Here is a 23,254-nt window from a genome sequence, read left to right on the forward strand (position 1 = left end):
AGTCCTTACCAGGTCAAGAAAATATGATCATATTACCCCAATTTTACAGTCTCTGACTGGCTACCTATTAATTTCCTTATCAGTTACAAAATATTATTACTTACCTACAAGGCCCTTAATGGTTTAGCTCCTGCGTACCTAACTAGTCTTCTACCACGCAACAATCCATCACGCTCCCTAAGGTCGCAAAATTCTGCCGTAGTACCTAGGATAGCAAAGTCCACTAAAGGAGGTAGAGCTTTTTCGCATTTGACTCCCAAACTCTGGAATAGCCTTCCTGATAACGTTCGGGGTTCAGACACACTCTCTCTGTTTAAATCTAGATTAAAGACACATCTCTTTGGCCAAGCATTGTATATTAATACATAATCTTGTACTACAGTTATATCTGATCAAATGCACATTATTATTCCTTAGCTTGGGTTGAACAAATCATTTTTGCTTGGTTGGAACAGCAGCTACGCTAATTATGTCTCTATTTGTTTCTCTGTTTCTGACACGGGATTGACATTCCGTGGTAACTAGGAATTACACAAGCTTCTGTCTGGATCCAACCCTTACAAAGACCTGAGATGACCGAAACATCTGAGAAGAGATGATGCCAACCCCTCAGAGGACCTCTGATGATGCCAACCCTGAAACAACATAAACTACCAAATTTTGCTACAAGTTTGATTGCAACATATAATCATTGCTGTTAATAGTGTTTATCATCTGTTTGATTACGTCATTAACTGAATTTTACCATACATTTCTGCCATATGAACATCAATTTGACATAGTCACCACTGACAAGCTACTACTAAATATATTGTAGAAAATTAATTTTCTGTAAAGTTGCTTTGCAACGATTTGTATCGTGAAAAGCGCTATACAAATAAACTTGAATTGAATTGAATTCTATTGATCCCGTCTTCACGTAGTTCAAATTCGTAGGTCAGAGTTCACCAAACATGAATGTTGCAAAGGTCATGTTTGGTGAACTCTGGCCTGATTCAATTTCATTGTACTTTAAAGCCAAAAGTATACTTCTTGTCCATGTTCTGCTCTGTCTCCCAAGCAGGCCAGTTTTTGTATCCTTGCGGACAACAGTGATATTCAGAGCATTTTAAAAGAACAAGCCGATTCCATCCATGCTCATTGTGAAAAGAAAACATTATGAAAGACCTGTGTGTGCAACTGTGTGCGAGACAGAGCGGGACATGACAAAAAGTATACCTGAGCCTTAAGTGTCTCACAATAGGATTTTTGCATTTTTGAAGAAAAAGAGGATTAATAGAAATTCATTTTTGTAGTAATTACCATTATAACAAGTGTTGTTGATTGAGTTGAATTTGTATTGAGCCCAGAATATTCATTTAAGGGAAACACGAGAGTGTGTGTGTGTGAATATGAAGAACTGAAAAACACAAGACAGACCTACAGATCTATCTATGTATGTTCACAGGGTCCTTCTTCTTATTAGGGATTTTTGTGGCAGTTGGCATACATCATAAGATGCATTACTGCCACCAAGGAGTGTGGATCAGGATTTAATACTTTTTTTATTTACTAAAATGCAAACAAAACTATATTCTCTTATCTAACTTTGCTTTCAGTATTGTAATAATAAAAATTTAAAAAATCATCTTTTGAATACCTTTTCAAAATGTTTGTTAACTCAATTAATCTTATTTTTATTAAGTTTAGAAATAAGCAGAAAAATTTGGAAATCATAACCCTAACCCTGGGAACATGGAACTGTTTCTTACTTTCCCCCCATCATATACCTGTGATTATTTAATTTAAGTCATAGCTGGATCTCCCACTGCTCCAAAAGCCATTCTTCCTTCTATATTGTGCCACAAGTTGACCATACTTGGTTATTGCCTATTTCAGAGGCTCAGACTTGCACATCCCTATCACATGTATAGACACATACTCTCTCTATAGTTTCAGCTATCCGTCACTTGGCTGCTGCTGTTCACGTTTGGATGAGCCATGGACAGAAGTGAGTGTTATCATGGAGAGGCTGATAAAATTGCAGGAAGTCTAGAATTGGGGGAGGGATAGTGGCTATTTTAGCCAGGGTGCCACTCTATCTGCTCGGCCTGCAAATATCTCTGCCCAAGGCCAGCCAGGGAATGGAACGTCTGCTTGTTAAAAAATTAAAAATTGCAGACAGACAGCAAAAAGTGAGGACAGGATAGTTCACAGGTCTCAGAAACAGACACAGGCCTGTTCATCACTGTCAGTTACTCCGGGAAATGTCCTGGGAAAAAACATTACAGCTCTGGCTCCGGGGCCAGTGTGAGAAAGTTCGAGCCAGATGACATAACCGTCACCTGCTCTATTGGAGCAGTGCCGCTTAAAGGGCTAATTCACCACTGGCAAGATGGGCTTTTAATAAAACTTGTCTGTCTATGCAGTAGAAACCTGAAAAATGCTTTGAAATAGGTCCTACATGATTAGGAAAAAAGAGAAAATGGGCAGTGGTGTTCTTTTTTGCTAAAAACTTTTGATTTTGGTGCCATCCTTCTGTTGATCCGGAAAGGAGTAAACAAAATGCAGAAGTTTGATCTAGTTTTTAAAAAAAGCCCTGGAGCTGTCAAAACCAGCAAAATTACACCTGATGGTGCAAATGTGCATCTGGCAGAATTTTCCTAGCAAATAAATGGCACAAATAGCACAGAGGAGTACACACTGCTCATTTACATACCCAACTGCCATTGTAACAAAACAAAGCTGGTTGGAAATCTGCAAACTTATCCTTTAAGTGTACATACTATATGTTTTTATGCCAAATTTGGTTTTCTATTGCACATGAAACAAGCCAATTCTGGTGATTTAGGTATATACATTGCAAAAGTATATTAATGTAACACAATAAAGTTTTAACACAATAAATGTTGTAATATTTTTTAAATAGAACAGAATGAGTTTGTGTGTATACCCTGAAGCACTTGCAGCAGTGTTTCTATGTGTTGTGGATAGTGACTGTGTGTTTTCAGAACCTCATCTCCACGGATCAGCTCCGCTCCGCCCCACTCTCGTGCCTGACTGCTCTTCATGTTCAGTTCTCTCTCCACAGCCGCCAACTCCTCACGGGCCTCCTGCAACTCCTCCACCTTGGCCTCCTTCTTATGGACTATAATAGCAGCCTAAACACACAAATTAATTATATTTTAAATGTGTTTTAAATGTTTTTTTTTTTAAATAACTTCTTGCTGGTTTATTGACTCCCACATGTTCTTAATTTAAATTAGAATATTAGAGAGTTTTAGTAAGTTTATTTAGTTTTTTTTTTTACATATAATTTGTTTACCCTCTGGAACATCTAAAATCATGCTGGAGCACATTCAAGCAAAAGACAGACAAACTCAACACTATGCTGATAAACAAATGTAATGCAAAATAGAAGAATTCTCACTAGTGGTGGTTTTAGAATGTGGTTTTGCATTCTACTGCACTGCTTTTACATAGTTTTTCTATGTAAACGCGTGATAGATGGACATGTTTGAAATGGCGATTGAAAAACACAGTAATTAAGTAAAAAGAAGTGTGCCTTTTTAAAAAAACACATCTCTAGACCTTTTTTCTATTCCACTGCCCAGCATTTCGCATTTTTAAATCCAAAAACATATTTTGTGTCAATGGCCCCATAGACCTTTGGAAACCACTGTAGGATGTGTATATGTGTAGGATGATCAGTTGCCTGGGACAAAGGTCGTTTATACAGTCTAGTTGTTATACAAAAATATTTGACATCAGAATGCCGCCACTGACCAATCAGAATCAAAAGAGCCATGTAATAGGCTATGATAATGGACATCTGGCAACTACATATGAAATAAATGCCCATTGTTGTATTAGCAAATCAGAGAACATCAAACATTCTTTCAAGTTCAAAGACATGCAGGACAAGTGCATCATCTCTCCATACAGGTATGAAAGCCACATGGTCACCTCTATCCTGTGTTTCCATTCTGGGCACGATGGGCATCAAAGGCTTAAGGGGCAAACACTAAATCACATATTACTCAACCCTGCATGAATAAAGATAGCCTGCAAAACAAAGTTTGGGCAGAAATCGCCCTACCAAAAATAAACCCTACCTCAAGTAGGTGATGAAAGGGGAAAAAAGAGATAACATCTAACCTGCTGTCTGAACAAAGAGAGTTTATCATCCATTGGGTTATTACGCATCATCCTCTTCTCAATCAGTTGGTTGATCTAGGTGTTGGTTTCTCTGATCTACTGAACAAAAGACATTTCATTACTATATACACTACATTCAGAATCAAGGATGCATTAAATTGATCAAAAGTGACAATAAAAGACATCTATAATGTTACAAAATATTTATATTCCAAACAAAAGCTGTTCTTTTGAACTTTCTATTCATAAGAGAACCCTGAAAAAACTGTTTTCCTAACTTTCTTTAAGCACCACAATGGTTTTCAACATTGATAATAATAGGAACTGCTTTTGAGCACCAGATCAGCATATTAAAATGATTTCTGAAGGATCACGTCTACGTGTTTTTATAATGTTCTCTGTTCAGACTTTAACATTAAGATTCAAATCCATGCACACTGACTGACCTTGTCCTCCAGCTCCCTCAGTTCAGTTTGGCCCAAAGCAGGCTCAGACGCCACCTTCTGCAAGTACTGCACCACCTTTCTCATGCTCTCCAGCTCTCTGGGCAGCTTCACAGACACCATGTAGGAGTTGAACTTGATGTCCTCTTCGAGTCTCTTCATGAGGCCTGTGGTTTAGGATCACATGCATGTTACCTTTATAAATAAAAGTACTAAAGTGATCTCGCTCTGTGCCACAACGCTTGTCTTTTGCAGTGAGAGTGTAATAAGATTCAGTGAGCGTTATAAAGAAACTGTTGTGGAGTTCTGAAACTTGCAATGTGAGAGCACAAGAAACCTTTACAAAGTAACAAATAAATGCACAGTGAATAAATCCTTGAAATATGAGTAAAAGGTGCAAAAACGTCACAAAACAAGGTATGAGTGACTAAAGCAAAAACACCATTATGTATACATAATATATACTTGACAAATACGTTTTTTTGTTTAAAGCGCCCCTATTATGCCATTTTTAAGTTTACTAATATTGTTTTGGGAGTCTCCTGCAATAGGTTTACATGCATGTAAGGTCAAAAAATGCTTTAATTTTCTCAGAATATGCATTTAATATCACCTTATTTTCCAACGATTAGTTCGAAGCAGTTCTAAGATTCAGTCTCTCTAAACCCCTCCTACCTGTGAGCCTACTCTGCTCTGATTGGTCAGATGGCCCAGTCTGTTGTGATTGGTCTACTGTGTATAGCCCGTGTCAGAAATGATACGCCCATTGCCATAGTTCTGTATTTGAATGCTCAATAGAAAATATAAACATCTATTATTTTTCATACTTACAGGTTGTGATTCAGTGGAGCCAGCTGGTCTAAATAAACAGGATACTGATCATCTTTCAAGAGCAAGTGTTTTGTAAATCCTGTGTTGAACTCCCCGAGATTAGAGAAGCAGTCATCAGTAAAATGACAGGAACACAAAAAAGATTGCGGTTGTACTGCTGTGGTACAGTGGAAAAAAATGAATTTTAACCACTGATTCTTTGCAGCCTAATCTTTCGGAAAGTGAAAATAAAACGAATTTACTTTCATAGCATAGGACACAGCGTCTTCTCGACTTGAACAAGCTACAGTGTTTGAGGGCGGGTCAAGTTGTTCGCGGCTGGCCATCGTAGAACATTATGCAAATCTGTTACCCTGTGACGTGTAGCCATCACGGAAATGGAAATCAAATTGCTGGCGACTTGTTTAGTCAATTCTTTCTTTTGGGAGACAATAACTTTATTTATCGTGCACTTTTGGCTTTACAACTTTGCAGATCGTTTACATTCACATACAGATACATTACACACTGCCTGAAAGGCAATATTCGAAATGGCATAATAGGGGCACTTTAAAATAATCTTATTTTAAGGAATCACTCACATACATTTTTTAGTATGGGTGTGCACTGGGAATCGAACCCATGACCTATGCTTAAACTCAGTCAGTCATTCTACGACAGGAGTCCTTAAGTATAGCAACTTACTCTCTGGCTTTTCATCTGCGCCAGCCTGCTGCAAGTCTTTGAGCTGGATCTGACATCTCTGCAGTCTCTGCTCTGCCTGGAAGAGCTACAAGAGAGACAAAACACAGCCTGAGCTATCAGAATGTCCAGTAGACAATGACTGATTGAAAATAGGTCATGGAGCTCCAATGAGTTTCTTCAGACATAAACATACGAACCGACATATTCGTGCAAATATTCAGACTGTCTGTACCTGGGTTTTCTGCTCCTGTTTCTGATGAGCAAGAGATTCTTCTCTTTCTTTTTCCACTCATAGCTGTCTGGCCAGTTCTAGCATGCGTTGGTGGTTTGACACTGCCTCCACCTGGTGGACAAGAACAGCATCACCAAGCTGTTTCACATGTTCTATTCTAAATTTGTGAATTGTCAGGAATGGTTTTGAATATGGTTTAAATATATATACATATAAATATATATATATATATATATATATATATATATATAGTATTATTGGGAGTTGCAAGGAGTAATGATCATATGCGTACATGGAATTTTCAGCTCCGATTTGAGCTTCAGAACTTTTGTGGCTATGAACATTTATTTCAGAAAAAAATATTTTATAATTGTTAAATAATTAGTCAACCTAAACCCACTTTGTTTTTATTTCAGATGCAATGGTGGTCCTTTATTTTGTGTGAATTTAAATGCATTCATTATTCCATTTAAGCCTTTTAAACAATGCAGGGCTCTACGGATACTTTTCTTTTTAGGAGCGCTTGTGCTCCTAATTTAAAAAATTTAGGAGCACCTTCTAATCAGTAATCAAAAATTCAGATAAAAAAATTAACCTTCCCATTACGAGGTGATAGTTGACTCCTTAAAGTGATTTATAGGGAATTTTGTTTTTACCATTGTAATGGCATTTTTCTAACTTTATTAAAAGTATGTCATCTTTTATGTCAAAATCAAAAATATATATTTATAAGCTTTTTAACATTTCTAATTAAAACAACAGAATAAAAACAAGTAGAATAAGAATAAGTTACCAATCAAATGAAATAAATAATAAGTTTGTGCTACAGAGTTGGCACAGAAGAACACACAAGTGGCTTGTAGGTGTATTTTCAGACGTTTAATGAGGCTCAGAGGGCGCATGAGCGCAATTAAATTCATAAATTCATGTTGAGGTTAATGTTTTAAATATAACATTTTGAATATAGAAATTATTTAAATAACAGAAAAGATGCTTTAAAAATTAAACTAAAACTGCCAGCAGGTGGCGTCAAGTCACTGATTTTATCACTGAATCATTCATTCAATTGATTCGTTCAAACGGCTGGTTCATTCAGGAACGAAGTATGTTACTGTTTTTATGAATGGGTAATTGAATCATTGACTCACTAGATTTGTTTAAAAACGCAGTACATTTATAAACGAAACACCGCTGTGTTTGAATGGCGATGCGCAGCGGCTCAGCTGTTACTTTGTTTGAAACTATTTTCGTTGACGAAATAGAGCCAAATATGGCAATTGTGTTGTTGTCAGACAATATAAGTCACTTAATATTAACTTCTTGTTTAAAGAACTGTTGTATTAAATCAATATCACATTTGCAAACTCCCTTAATAATCATTAAAAGCTGTCACTCATCTTAGTTTATCCCGATCTCACAAAACTCCATTATAATCGACGAAGCTCTCTACACTGCACAATGAATATCTTATTTACACCCCGTCAACACTTTGTTTGTTATAATGAGAGGATATGTCTGTGATGTATTACTCAACGCTGCAGTTACGTATATTAGAACCTTTGAAGCTCCCTCAGCGCAAACACAAATATGCTGATCGGGTCAGTCGCACAGGTGCTCCTAAATATTTTTTCATAGTCGCACGCAGTAGTTTTCAGTCGCAAATGCGACTGAAATGGTCGCACTGTAGAGCCCTGCAATGACCTCAGCAGTTGACTTTGATAGTTCTCAGCAAATGTGTGTATTTGCAGGTGCGATTCCATAATTATATTTAGTTTCACAAACAGATTCAGTAGCATTCTGTCTTTCTTACCCTCTTTTTAAGCCGCTCCACCCTTTTTATGAGTTGGTCCTTCTCCTCCTCCATTGCAACAATGTCCTGCAGCGACACATTATTATTGTGTATATAATGTGAAACTCTACATGACCAGATGGGACTTCAGCAACACTGGCTTTCTTACCCGTCGAATCTCAGCAGTGGAGAAACCTGAGCTCTTCAGCTGTTCACACTCTTTGTGGATGTTCTTGAATTCCTCCACCAGCTCCTCATACTATAAAAACAACAGAATGAAAACATTAGAATAAAGCACAAAAAATAAACATCTGATAATCTAAAATCATGCAAAAATACACAAACAGAATCTATAGGAGGTATATAAACAGGGTACAAAAGAGGCTTTAGCATTCACAACAAATGACAATTTTTTTTTTAAAGTAAGCAATCATTATTTATACTGAATAACACATAATTAATTCATTATATATATAATTATTTATACAAAATATATCCTAGGACTTTTTTCATACAACACAAAATATTATATGAGCTCTTTTTTTAAAAATTTGCAAGCTTGTCATAAAAATTTGGGACACTGATTTGTATAATTTAATTATTTGCCAGCAATAAATTTTCAAATTAAATGTTATTAATTTAATTTCTGATAAATTAAATAAATAAAGTTTTTAAATATATATATATATATATATATATATATATATATATACACATAGAGTTTACACTCACTGTGTGTAAAGTGCCAGAATGTGTGCTAAAGATCAAAACAGATAGAATAGAATAGAATCTAAAAGCATTTTTGTTGTTTTTTAAAGGCTTAAAGGAATAGTTCACTCAAAAATGAAAACTTACTAACCCTCAGGTCATCCAAGATGTAGACGAGTATGTTTCTTCAACAGAACTGATTTGGAGGAATTTAGCATTACATCACTTGCTCACCACAGGATCATCTACAGTGAATGGGTGCCGTCAGAATGATAGTTTGAACAGCTTTTCACTTCACAAGATGTTAATTGAGTCTGAATTTAAGTTGTGGATTATTGTGATGTTTTTATCAGCTGTTTGGACTCTCATCCAAATCTGTTCCGATGAAGAAACAAACTCGTTTACTTCTTGGATTGCTTGAGGTTGTGTCAGTTTTCATTTTTGGGTGAACTATTACTTTAAGCCTTTTAAGTTTATTATTTTATTTATTTATTTAGTCATTTAGCAGACGCTTTTATCCAAATGAGGACAATAAAAGCAGTCAAAACTAACAAAAGAGCAACAATATATAAGTGCAAATGACAAGTCTCGGTCAGCCTAGCAAGTGTTTTTAGTCGTTTCTTGAAGACTCAGCTGCTCGGATTGATTTGGGCAGGTCATTCCACCAGGAGGGAACAGTTAATGAAAAAGTCAGTGAAAGTGATTCTGTGCCTCTTTGAGATGGCACAATAATACGCCGTTCACTTGCAGAACGCAAGCTTCTAGAGGGCACATAATGTTGTGTGTTATATATATGTTAATATATACATACACTATATGTTCAGTAGTCATACCTGGTGGTAGGTCTCAGCAATTATATCATCTTGGAGAAACTCTAGTTTGGAATCTCTAGTTTGACGAGGAATCTGGCCAGGTACGATCTCTTCTTCAGCTCTGGAATCCTCTGTAACAGCCAGTGCAAGATGTGGTGCACCACAGGCTTACTGCCAGTCACCAAACCCTGACGAAAACTGCTTCTGTCGAAGGAATACACATTTCAAAGATACATGAAGTACTTAAACGTACAAGAGTACAAAGTCTACATTTTTAATCCATTTCATCGTTCTGTTAGGATAGCAGAAAACAAACGTGGCTCCCATACAGTATATATGGTACCCAAATATGCCCAAATTTCATACTCTGTAACATTTTGCACTATTTCTGTCTTACACTTCAGACATTCCTCCAGGAGGTTTATATTTCAGCATCCCCAGAAGAGAAAAACATTCTCTTAGCTGTCTGCTCAGGCATTTCCTCACGTATATCAATGGCTTGCTGAAACAAAAGATACATGGATAGATAAAGAGACAAGATAAAGTGTTAAAAACACACTTAGAATATATACATAAAACTGACAGATAAGGTCTGTATAGCTCACCAGTCTCTCAAATATAATATAGATAATAAAAAGCAGATGACAGATACTGACACAAAGAATACAGTTATGTATTATATTAATTAACTGATATTGTGTATCACTAAGTTAATAATAAAGATGATTTTTGACTTACCTTTGGATCAATTTCAGCCAGAACATCATTTAAAGTCTGCAGCAACTGCATTGTCTCCAGAGAGTCGAATGTAATGAGATTGAGGGTTTTCTTAAAAGGCTCCCTGTTTAGCTGTTCGCTCATCTTTAAGGGTTTGTGGGTTTCAAACCTAAGGGGAAAAAAACCCTCACTAGCTTGCTATGCTTTGAAACATACTTTTTCCCCCAACTAGCTAATTGTCGAGTTGGTTATCGAAGTAGAGCTCTCTGAGCGCTGTCACAGAATGTCGTTTTTTATTTGACTTTAGCAAAATGAAAATGATAAATACTTATATACGCTGTGTAACTGCGTGTACCGCGAACACATCAACAAATCCTGCCTAGGAACCGTTGTCACACAAGGCCTGGTTGCTAACAGGAAGTTGGTCATCTGAAGAGATTTCTTGTTTTTTTAAAATAAAAGTCTCCATAAAAAAATGTAAAAAAAGTTTAGTACTCGATTGAAAGAAAATATCATAAATTAAAATGTAAATAATATATAAGCAAAACAATTATTGGAAAAATTATTTTAAACACTTCAAAGGTGATATATAATATAATATGCATTTTATTTAGGGTGCTATTTTATTAAGTTGCCAAATAGACACTGATTACTAAATAAACTTGGTTTACAAAAACATAACTTATAACTAAGTACCTGCAATGAAGTGCTAGGCAGTATTTAAAATATTTCCTTTAGAGCCAGGGTTTACAGCTAGGGGTCGAATACTTCAGGTGGCCCGTGGAGAAGATATCTAAAACCTTTTTTTAATTTAATTTTCATGGCATTTCTAAATTCAAATGGGCACTACATAATGACCTGATAAGCTTAATATGATGTTAAAATGTTAGTGTTTTTAATAATAAGGCGGGCCTATTATATCACAGAGGAAAGTTGCACTTTGTCCCAATTTTTTAAATCATCATCATCATTATTAATATAATTATATAATAATAATAATTGTATAGCTGTTGTTATTATTATTATTATCATCATTTACCTGGTGTAAGGTACACATTATTATAAAACTACGTTATAAAACGATTATTATTTACTTGTTATAGGTTACACATTACTATAAAACTGTTATGAAGCTATTTTTAATCTGGAACCTAAGTAGGCTACTGTTTAAAATCTTTTCTTTAATCTTTGTCCACTTGACTGTTTTTCTTTAGTTTACAAGAGCAAATGTGTACACTTTAACCTCCTGAGACCTAGCTATGGAGAGGAGAGCAGGGAGAGCAGCGATAACCCCCCAGGGTAAACAGAACAGAACTAACATAAATGTATTGCAGATATTGTTCAAGTTCAATCATTTTATGTACACGTTTTACAATTAGTCTGATTCAAGGAGAATCAGAAGGCTGAATCCCGACTGACAGAGGAGGAGCTGGGGATGGAGGAGGGTAATTAGCTATTGAGCAATGCGAAAACTGCTGATAATACTGAGGGACCTTATATATGAATGCTTAGATAGGTGTCGTATTCCCATAGGTAGATGGGGATCAGCTGAAGGTCAGCTGATGCAAGCTTGACTAACGTGACCTGCCAGAACTAACCCTACGCTTGATTTATAGGACTAAACCCAAGTTTATAGTTTGATTTGTGGTCATGCTATGGATGTTAATTGACAGAACTCATACAATCTGAATCAGCAAGTTTTAATTTTAAGTTTTTGCCTCTGTAGTGGACACTGTATTTTAGTGATTTCTCCGAGACCTCACATGTCACCGTTGTAAGTTTGGATGTCCTGTACAGAGCACATTCAGGGCTTTCCAGAGATACCAAATGTTTGGATGTTTCACCGCTCCCTCTCCTTGGTTTTTAAAAATGGCTGACATTAATTTAGTGATAAAATTGTACATCCTTATGGAAATATGATAATATTTTGTCATTATAATTTAAATCGGATTCATTTTCAAATTGTTTGTCATAAATCAACATCTCAGGAAAATGTTATGGGGTTTCAAATCAAAATATGACTTAATAAACATAATTTCATACATGTCCACTGTAGAGGACACCAGGACTAAAAGCATGTTTATTATACATTTTGGGAGACAAAAGAATTGAATAGGATTCAATATTCTTATGAAATATTAGATATTATTATGAAAATCTGGCCAATCACTACTCCCATTATTACACTTATTTTTTCAACATGCTGTCCCAACAGCACTTTAATATGCAAATTAGATACAGTGTATAGATAACATTGTGCTTAATGGGAAAACCAGTTTATGGAATTTTTACACACATATTGCATAAAGCAAAATTGTATATCAAATCATTGTGTTATATATTTTATAACATAGTTGAGAACCATCCTTAAACAAAGTTAGTTAAAAAAAAATCCTGAAACCTAAAAATTGATTGGTGATTTAAAAAAAAATCCCATTGTTTTTGCCTTTTCATGTCTACTCTTGTCATTTTATTTTTTAGAAAAACGTTTTAGAGTCCTGGTGTCCTCTACAGAGGACATATCATAACTTATTAATAAAATATAATTTTCCAAAAATTATATTGTATTATGTTTTTATTATTATATATAATATTATGTTATTTTACCATTTTTTTCTTATGCTCTAAACAATGTAACGACATGAAAAAATACTAAATTCACAAAGCTTTTTATTTCTGGTTCTCAGGATAACTAATAAATAACTTAATAACTTAAGTATTTTTCACAGCTGGAATGGGACAAAAGAAGAAAGAAATAAAAAAAAAAAGAAAACATTTCAAAAATGTTCCTTTGTGTCCGTATCTGTCGCCTGATTCCACGAACACACATTTAGCAGCAGTTGTGTTGTTGCGAGCTGGATTTGGCGCTGCGTGCTGCTCTGCGCGTGGCAGTCTACGTTAGTTCTTCTGTCTGAGACGCGTGAATGAATGCACGAGTACGTTGGCATTATCTTCATTTCCAATTTCATCGGCAATTTACAGAATGCGGAGGTGAAAACGGCCGGACTCGCCGATCGAGGTACAAATCCTTGACGGTATACGCTGGTATTACACCAGCTAGTATTATTTGTATTGTCTGGAAGCTGTTCCTGGGCGAGAATCACGCATGCATTCAAACAGAGGATTATCGCGGAGGAACTGCCTCGACACCATGAGCTGCAGTTGGGGGACGGAGCTGTGGGTGAGTACAGCCGCGAGACACTTGAGGCGAATGCATCTGCAAGCTATTAAGCAATTTAATGCACAAAATATTTAGGATCTCAATTAGTAACATGCATTTGCCCATTAGTGACAGATAAATAGCCCACCCCACCGCCCATTTTGAGTGTTGCAGACCGCAAATTCCAGCTAACTGTTACAGGAATCTTTCATTTCAGGATTTTAGCACTGGATCTCATGCATGCACGTCCAGATTTTTTAATGCAAGCCAATGCATGCTCACTAAAGCTCGTTTAATGCAGTTATTAGCCATCAGCATTGACTAAATGCCCTGGATGGCAATAATCCTGGGCTAATGCTGTCCCTAACCACATGCAAGTGAATGAGGCTGGAGCAGGTGCACAGGTTATTCCCCATGCATGTCCTTTTCAGCTTTGATGTTGCAATGTGTATGTAATAAAGTAGCAGTGTTATATTGTTGCACCACACGTTACAGCATCTATTATGATCTTAAATACTTAATATTTTCAAGACTGTCCCTTTTTGGCTGTAACATCACGCAACCTTAACCTAGTAGTAATAACACCATAATGTAGGATCAATTATGCAAGGTTGTGTAGCCTGTAGTTAAACATCCGGGCTGGTAACCAAAAAGTTTAGACCTTGCAAGGTTCCACTTAATCTCAATTTGTTGTTATAAGTGTAGAAGAAACAAGGGAATGTGGAAACATGGGGTAGGCTAAGTTGTAACATCATCAGTTTAACCAATTAGAAATTAGTTATGTGGGTGAGATCATCTTACATGGCCACCACCCTCTTCTGGTGACAGTAGAAGCTGTAAGCCTTAAAAGGATTTCTGTCAGGACCACTATCATCAAAAGATGATTGACAATTAGCATACAGTTTGGATTGGCGGTATGGTTCTGTTCTGGGCAAGAACTCCCTGCGCCTCCATGCAGCCTAGCATGGATGAGAGCAGGGAGAGCAGCGATAACCCCCCAGGGTAAACAGAACAGAACTAACATAAATGTATTGCAGATATTGTTCAAGTTCAATCATTTTATGTACACGTTTTAGAATTAGTCTGATTCAAGGAGAATCAGAAGGCTGAATCCCGACTGACAGAGGAGGAGCTGGGGATGGAGGAGGGTAATTAGCTATTGAGCAATGCGAAAACTGCTGATAATACTGAGGGACCTTATTAAAATAAATAATCAAATTTTGTAGGGGTGTAACCACAGCAACTGTATATATTATAATATCATTATTCTTGGTGAAAATTCAATTAAAAAATAATTAATCAACAATGTGGGGGGGAACTGCTATTTTTGTACACTGCAGTCAAAATGTATGTGATGTATATATTTTCTCAGACATTCAGAATAGATTTTTTTAAGTCTGAATATACCAAATACCTGCATAACTTATGATTCACAGTAAATGACAATTGTAGCATACAAATGTTCATAAAGATGGTGTTTTGTATTATGTCAGTGGGAACAAACATAAAACAGGTCACTGACCTGACCCACATTTTATTATCTACCACTGATTCTGTAATATTTCTTGCTGGCTGCAATTTTGGAAGTTTATTGAGCAGCAGTTTCCACTGGAGATGTTGACCCCGAGGACACCGGCTGACGTACCAGCATCATCTGCGCTCCCGCTCAAAGACATATGCAGAGAAACCTCAGCGTTTATAATAAACCCCACAGCGGCGACACTCGCTAAATTTGACCAGACGTGCAACAAACAGGCCCTTTCTGTTTGTATTTTCTGATCACATAAGAGAAAATCCTCTTTTTGTAGCCGTTCGTTCAATCCGTGCATTGTTGTTATTTTTAAGAACTGTGTCAGACTGTATTTTGCGCTCAAGAAAGTCTTTAATTCACAACATCTCTCAGAGGCAGCCATGGGTGAAAGATTTATAAAGCGCTAAGCACATGTTAGCAGATAAACGGCATCGACATGGATCTGTCTGGCTGAAGAATAATAGTCCTATAAAAACCGATGGGTTGGGTTATTCTAATGAGGATTTATTTATGGCGTATTGACGCATAGGGCGGCCCATTTAGGCCGATCGCAGGGAAACTAGCAGACAATAAAGCAACTGCATCGGTGTGGTCTTGTCAAGAAACTGCAAGATGGTGATCTGCCTAGCAACACGTCAGACTCCTGGGAGGTACCGTTGGATGTGTGCGGAGAGAGGGAGAGATGGAGTGAAGGAAAGCTGCAGGAAAAAGCATCGAGGGGGCGGCACCATCAGCATGCGCTCTCACCATCGTAATTGATTTGAAGCCATTTATAGGCCCTCTTGAAATTGATCACATAATATTCATGTATAAAGCAGTGATTTTCTCATTTTCACTATGTCATTTGTCGTCTTCCTGTGCTGAGTTTTCCACTCTGAATGACAAAGGTCTGCCTCATGAATCGGACGCCTCGTTCAGTGGGATGATACAATTATTCTGATGGTGACAATATTAGCTTTTGTTTGCGCCGCAGCCTCGCGTTGCACCACAAGCACCATTAGATCTTATTTGTCACTGACGTGCACAATTTCACTCATTCAAATTACTGGGAGACAAAGACACCTTTGAAATCAGTGAAATGTCTTGGTTTGCCATGCTTGCTGCAAAACAAGAAGAAATGTTGCTAAATTGCTGTTTTTTATGTTAGGGTAACTGAAAGGATGTAAGATAAGATACTAATTATTTTTCTAAATTACTATTTAAAATGTGCAATTTATGCATCACTAGCTTCACTAAACTTGATTGCAGGCTGGTTCAAACAGGCATCATTTACAAATTACTTGTTTATAGTTGCTTTATAGACTAAAGAGTCTTATCTGTCTTATTATAGGAATCTGTCCAAGAAGTATCAGCTCAAGAAGAATTCCAAAGAGGAGGAAGAATTCAAGTGAGTGAGAACAGTTTGGCATGCATAAATCATACACATTCATCGAAATACTAATGTAGCTATTTACTAAAACAGTTTATGTCTTACTACTGTTCAAAAGTTTGGGGTAAGATTCCAGTGTTTTTAAAAGAAGGCTCTTATGCTCCCCAAGGCTGCATTTATTTGATCAAAAATACATAAAAATTGTGAAATATTATTAAAATTTAAAATAACAGTTTTCTATGTTCATATATTTTCAAATGTAATTTATTCTTGTGTTGGCAAAACTGAATGTTCAGTCATTACATCAGTGTCGCATGATCCTTCAGAAATCATTCTAATATGCTGATGGAGTGATCCATGTTGATAATACTTCATAAAATATTCATTTCTGTCAAAAAAGAAAAATCTAACCCAAACTTTTGACTGGTAGTGTATATACACAAATTAGATTTTGTTTAGATATAATCAAAGTTGTAAAGTATCTATTGTGTGAAGAGTGTTCATTTGAGCAATTTTGTGCATGTCTCATTTGCTGTTATTAAATTGCATTATTCATTTGCCCCAAAACTATTTGGACAGACAGACTTGCTTGAATACAAAATATCAACCTTTTAAAAATATTATTTAAAAGAAAAATAACACACTTTTAAAGATAAATCTTTCACAAAAAGAAATCTACTATGTTATGAGTTGACACCAATTGGGTAAAAGTGACATTTAGACATTTTTAATGTGACTTGAGGTAGAGACCTGCGCGGGATGGATTTTTCAGTCCCGCTCCCGCAAGATTCTGTCCCGCGCTCAACCGCTCCCGCAGAGTGTCGCATGATCCTTCAGAAATCATTCTAATATGCTGATGGAGTGATCCATGTTGATAATACTTCATAAAATATTCATTTCTGTCAAAAAAGAAAAATCTAACCCAAACTTTTGACTGGTAGTGTATATACACAAATTTGATTTTGTTTAGATATAATCAAAGTTGTAAAGTATCTTTTGTGTGAAGAGTGTTCATTTGAGCAATTTTGTGCATGTCTCATTTGCTGTTATTAAATTGCATTATTCATTTGCCCCAAAACTATTTGGACAGACAGACTTGCTTGAATACAAAATATCAACCTTTTAAAAATATTATTTAAAAGAAAAATAACACACTTTTAAAGATAAATCTTTCACAAAAAGAAATCTATTATGTTATGAGTTGACACCAATTGGGTAAAAGTGACATTTAGACATTTTTAATGTGACTTGAGGTAGAGACCTGCGCGGGACGGATTTTTCAGTCCCGCTCCCGCAAGATTCTGTCCCGCGCTCAACCGCTCCCGCAGAAAAATATCTTATCTGGGCCCGCTCCCACCCGCGACATTCATCTATGTTATGAGTTGACACCAATTGGGTAAAAGTGACATTTAGACATTTTTAATGTGACTTGAGGTAGAGACCTGCGCGGGATGGATTTTTCAGTCCCGCTCCCGCAAGATTCTGTCCCGCGCTCAACCGCTCCCGCAGAAAAATATCTTATCTGGGCCCGCTCCCACCCGCGACTTTCATGTTTTGTCCCACTCCCGCCCGCAAAAGCCCGCATAAAAATAATCTATATAGATTTTTTCAGCACATCAAAGAAATTTGCATTAAATGGTTCTGTAACATCTCCTAAGATCCACAACATCCCAACATAAATGTTCCAGATAAAATATTTGTTATTTAGGCTAAGCATCAGCATTCACAAACCACTGTTATTTTTAACAGAAAAGCAAGCATGGGCTGCTGCGTACATGGTTTGGCATGGCAGAATGCGAGCAGCTTCATTTATTATCACTAAAAACTGACATCTCAGTTCATTGTGATCTCATAAAGCTGTTATAACACAACAAACATATGCACAATGAATCTTTCACAATGTGAGCACGCAATTTCAGCACTGCGGTGAGTGGATTCTAACTTAATCACCTCTGATTGGCCATTGCGTTCCAGAAATCAACAGCTGAGTCTGTGATTAGCTACATTGAGCAACCCTTTAAACACGTGTTATAAATAGAAACTCTGCCTAGCTTGCGCGTGTTAATCATTTTAATGTTATTAGTTGTTGTTTTTGCTTTTGTGCAACATAAATAATTAATGTTTTAGACATTATATGTTTAGATCATTTCTATTTTGCGGGAGTCCCGCGAATCATTTTATTCTGCCGCATCCCATACACAGACACGAGTCTCTTCTCGCCCGCACCCGCACTCGCCCATCAAGAGTTGTCCCACGCCACACCCTGTTGCGTTTGGGTCCCGCGGGAGTGCAGGTCTCTAACTTGAGGGTCCAAAAATATTCATATTTTGGGACCACTGTGTATTTTGTCATTATATCAGCCAGCATTCATATCAATATTCAGTACCAGACATTAAAAAACTTTGACCACTATTGTGTTGATCTTGCTTTTGAATTTATTTAACTTTTTGAATAAATCAAGAGAAACTACTTGTCTAATCTTGCTTCTTTGTGATGTATTAACGTTTTCACATTTGCCGTCAGGTACACCACATGTAGAGCGTTTCTGATTACCTTAAATGAGCTGAACGACTACGCGGGTCAACACGAGGTCATCGCCGAAAACCTGTCCACTCAGATAATCGCAGAGTTGTCCCGCTACACTCAAGAACTGAAGGCTGAGCGAAAATCGGTACAAACATGTCTTTTCCACGCTTTCCTTGTCATAACGATGCCAAAAAATCCCGCTCTCGGCTTTCTAGAGATAATTTAAAAAGATTATCTTCTGAAAAAAGAATCAAATCCCTCAATAATGTAAATCACCAGTTAAAGACATGTATGAAAACCACTAAAGTAATTCCTTCTCTGCTCTCCAGCACAGCGCTCACCTCTTTCAAATCCAGGGTTAATCACATAGGAATATGGTATTATTTTGTTTATGATTTCTCCTAGCTCTGTGGAATGAAGCCAGGACCAATGTGGGTCATGTATTCAGGTCAGTGGAGTTTGAGAAGGTCGCCCTCCCCCCGCTCTCGGCCTCTCTTGTCTAAAGGTTCTCGCGCGGGTTCAGGAGGGCTCTGTCTGAGGCTGCTGGCTGGAAGTAATATGACAGCGGAGTAAAACACCACCACGCTCGAGCTCAGGGAGGCTTCATTCACCTCAGACCTCAGTTGATGCATTTTGTCTTCCTTTTGTGTTCAAATGTCACGCCGAGAGAAAGTGGTCCTTATGTATTTTTCATATAGATTGTCGTGGTATGCCGTGAGTGGGCAGACACAAGCGATCGCCTGTGCTGGTTTGTCAGTGACGCTTATGATAATGAGAGCCCCTAAATAAATGATTTGTGTTCCAGTGAGGAATTCTGCAGTTAATTAACATTTATTGTACATGAGTACGTCTTTACTTCCGTAATTGAATTCTTTATGGAATGACGAGGGATTTGGATTCAGCAATAGCTCTGGAATATAATCTTTCTAGCAGCTGCTGTCTGGCTTGATTGTGTCATATTTCATTTAATCAGCTTAAATTCCAATTAAATGTCTTTTCAGCATAATATTTTAAAAGGAGATGTCAGTAACACAGTAATAAGATAGTTGTCATGACTGTGTAAGAACTGAAATATAATTTTTTTTAACCCGAAATGTGTTAAAAATACAGTCTCTCATGGTTGGTCTCCAGTATAAATAGCCAAATATTCAAATATTTTTAAATATTAATAATAATCAGATTAAACTATTTTACTATCAAGTAATACAGCTACTTGTAACAAAAAGCAGTTCACCTAAAAATTGACATTTTGGAATATAGTGAACAAGCGGAATGGACTACTTTTATGACACTTCACTGTCTAATTTGTATGGAAAAGAACTGCTTTGCTTTATATCTCCTTTTAGATTTCATGAAAATGTTCCTTTTTGGATGAGCTGTTAATGTAATTGCTGTCAAATATGTATATATTGGCTTTGAATGCATCTCATCGGATCAGATTTTAGAGCAGTAACTATTTGTTTTATAACAAATATTATCTTAATTTATCTAATGTTCTGTACTGCTTTTATTATCCTGTACTGTTTTTATTAGGTACAGACTCCACTGCAACTTTGTTTTATGTGCTATTTTTCTTTTTACAGAACTGTGGCAGTGAGTTTTGCACATTTTCTTTGCATTTCTTTCAGAGAAATGTAAACGTAAAAAAATGCTGTTCTTTTCAACGGTCTATCCATCAAAGAATCCTAAAATGTATCATTGTTTTCACAAAAATATTAAGCAGCACAGCTGTTTTCAACATAGATAATAATAAGAAATGTGTCTTGCTCTGCAAATTAGCATATTAGACTGATTTCTGAAGGATCATGTGACACTGAAGCCTGGAGTAATGATGCTGAAAATTCAGCTTTGCATCGCATGAATAAATTCTATTTTAATATACATTCAAATAGAAAACATATATTTTAAATTGTAACAATATTTTACAATATCATTATATTTTTATATTAAATAAATACAGCCTTGGTGAGCATAAGAGACGTACAAAGTTTTTTTTTTTAAATCCGACCCCAAACTTTTGAACAGTAGTGTTCAGGACTTACTTGTGGAGAACTTTCATTAAAAATCACAAAAACACCAGTTGATTGAAAGACATTGAGCAAAAATGGTAGCTTAATTGTTTTGCATATGCATCTTGGATTTACAGTATATTTTGTGTTTAACGCAATGATACTCACAAATTTGTGCGGGTGACTTAAGTGTCGAAATGCTTTTTTGGTCTGCTGTATGTGTTTAGTTAGTATGCATGATGAATGGATGTCTGGTGCGGTTCATTTGGACCACTTTGACATTTTGTTTTCGAACATTCCTTGTCATTTTTGTGTGTGTGTTTATGTGTGTTTGTTTGTCAAAGTCTTCTTCATCGATAACACACTACCATACTACTCATACTGCTTCTGGAATATATTGTTTTTGTGTAATAAATGTGTTTTTAATAAATTATGTGTACTCTACTCAACCTACATTACCCAAAATGTGCTGTATACAAGCAGAGCACAATGAGTAAGATATCCCACAATGCAATACATTCAGCTTGACCTTCCATTTCTACAGAGCTCCACACATGACATGAGGTCAAAAATATATTTATCATGGCCGTGATTTAAGAATATGTTCCTTCATTTTATTATTCCATTCCCTCATTTTAGCTAAGTTTTGGTAACAATTTCTTAATTCGTTTAACTATTTTTTTTAATTAGTTCCCTCATTTTAGTAAATGGTGGCCAAGTTGTACTGATTTGTTCCCTTGTTTTGATTGAATTAAAATGAGGCATTGTACAACATGTCCACAATTTACTAAAATGAGGGAACGAATTCTTAATTTGTGGCCACAAAAAAAAAATATATATATATATATATATACACACATTTCGTGCGTTTTGTACATTTCCAATTTTGAATAAACCTGAAGTAATATCAACTGCATCTTTTTTGACTATATTACAAAACTACTACAAGTTAAGGCTACGTTTACATGACAGCAATGTAGTGAAAAACTGAAAAGTTTTTCCCTTGCGTTTTTAAAAAGTTTCATGTATTCACGACAATGTTTTGTAAACGAATGGGACTTGAGTCAAAAGAAAAAAATAAATGACACTTCCAATACAGTTTTCTGAAAGATGGTTTTGGTCATTTAAGGTAGTTGTTATCACGCTGATATATGTTCAATTGTTTGTTTTTGTGATAAGTTTGATTTTAGCTAGTAATTTGATGCTATAAAAACGGTGCGTGTCGTTATGGTTGATTGGGTCTGCAGGAGTTTGGGCGGGAGTTTGATATCGCGGCTCCACCTCACGATTGCGGAGACTCTGGCTCCAAACGAATCTCTACTGCGCAGACTCTGACTCCAAACGAATCTCTACTGCGCAGACTCTGCATCCTACTGCTCAGACTCTGGCTCCAAACGAATCTCTACTGCGCAGACTCTGACTCCAAACGAATCTCTACTGCGCAGACTCTGGCTCCAAATGACGTCATTTACTCAAGATGGCAGCGGCCATACTGAGATGCTTTGGCTTCACTTTTCAATAGTGGAAGGAAGTGGAGACGCGTCGTCCAATTTTTTTTTACAGTCTATGGTTTACACGAAAACGACTTTCAAAAATATGCGTTTTCAGTCCCCAAAACGCCGTTGTCGTGTAAACGAACAGGCAAAACACATAAAAAGTTTCCAGTTTTTGGCTGAAAATGTTGTCGTGTAAACGGCCCCCCAAGACATTTTATTTTTGAAACGGTTTATTTTTTTAAATAACTATTTCAACACCACTAGTTGAATGAAACATGCAACTTGATGAGGTCATGTAATGTGGTAATTACGTAACAAACTGTTGTTTAAAACATTTTTTAATTTGTATAATGCATATTGTATAATATGCAAAATATGTCATTTTAATATGAAAAATATGTAATTGCTACTAATAATAACATGAATTAATTAACCAAATTTAGTGTTATTCATTCTGCTTTCTGAACACTTTCTGTAAGAAATACTATTGAGACTGAAATAAGATTATTCACTATAATTATTTAATTCTATTTTTATTTTTTATCACAGTGTAAATGCCTTTTTATATATGAAAGTATTCGACAGTTTCTGCTTAATTGAATAAATGTACTAATGCCACTATGTGTCAGTTCAGCGGTAAATGAACTAACAGCCTTGTTTTTGGATAATGCACATTTTCTGTTTTCATTTATTTTTGAGCGGACGCTCCGTGAATATTATGTCAAGTAAATTTTTTTTACAGTCTATGGTTTACACGAAAACGACTTTCAAAAATATGCGTTTTCAGTCCCCAAAACGCCATTGTCGTGT

The 23,254-nt window shown here is 36.2% G+C and overlaps 1 protein-coding gene and 1 pseudogene across 1 annotated transcript in view; one reads left to right on the forward strand and one right to left on the reverse strand.

Moving 5' to 3' along the window:
- LOC107566816 (intraflagellar transport protein 81 homolog) overlaps positions 1-10,771 on the reverse strand; it is a 19,978-nt pseudogene extending 9,207 nt beyond the window's left edge.
- Positions 10,772-15,656: 4,885 nt separating this feature from the next.
- Positions 15,657-23,254, forward strand: part of LOC107566801 (formin-binding protein 1-like) — a 21,588-nt gene continuing 13,990 nt past the window's right edge. The window contains exons 1-4 of the mRNA XM_016252351.1: positions 15,657-15,694; positions 16,375-16,431; positions 18,937-19,084; positions 19,345-19,452. Of these exons, the coding sequence (XP_016107837.1) occupies positions 15,657-15,694; positions 16,375-16,431; positions 18,937-19,084; positions 19,345-19,452 (351 nt within the window). The remainder of the gene's footprint in view (positions 15,695-16,374; positions 16,432-18,936; positions 19,085-19,344; positions 19,453-23,254) is intronic.

This window comes from Sinocyclocheilus grahami, unplaced genomic scaffold (assembly GCF_001515645.1).
Source record: "Sinocyclocheilus grahami isolate Dianchi unplaced genomic scaffold, SAMN03320097.WGS_v1.1 scaffold1101.1, whole genome shotgun sequence".
NCBI lineage: Eukaryota > Metazoa > Chordata > Actinopteri > Cypriniformes > Cyprinidae > Sinocyclocheilus > Sinocyclocheilus grahami.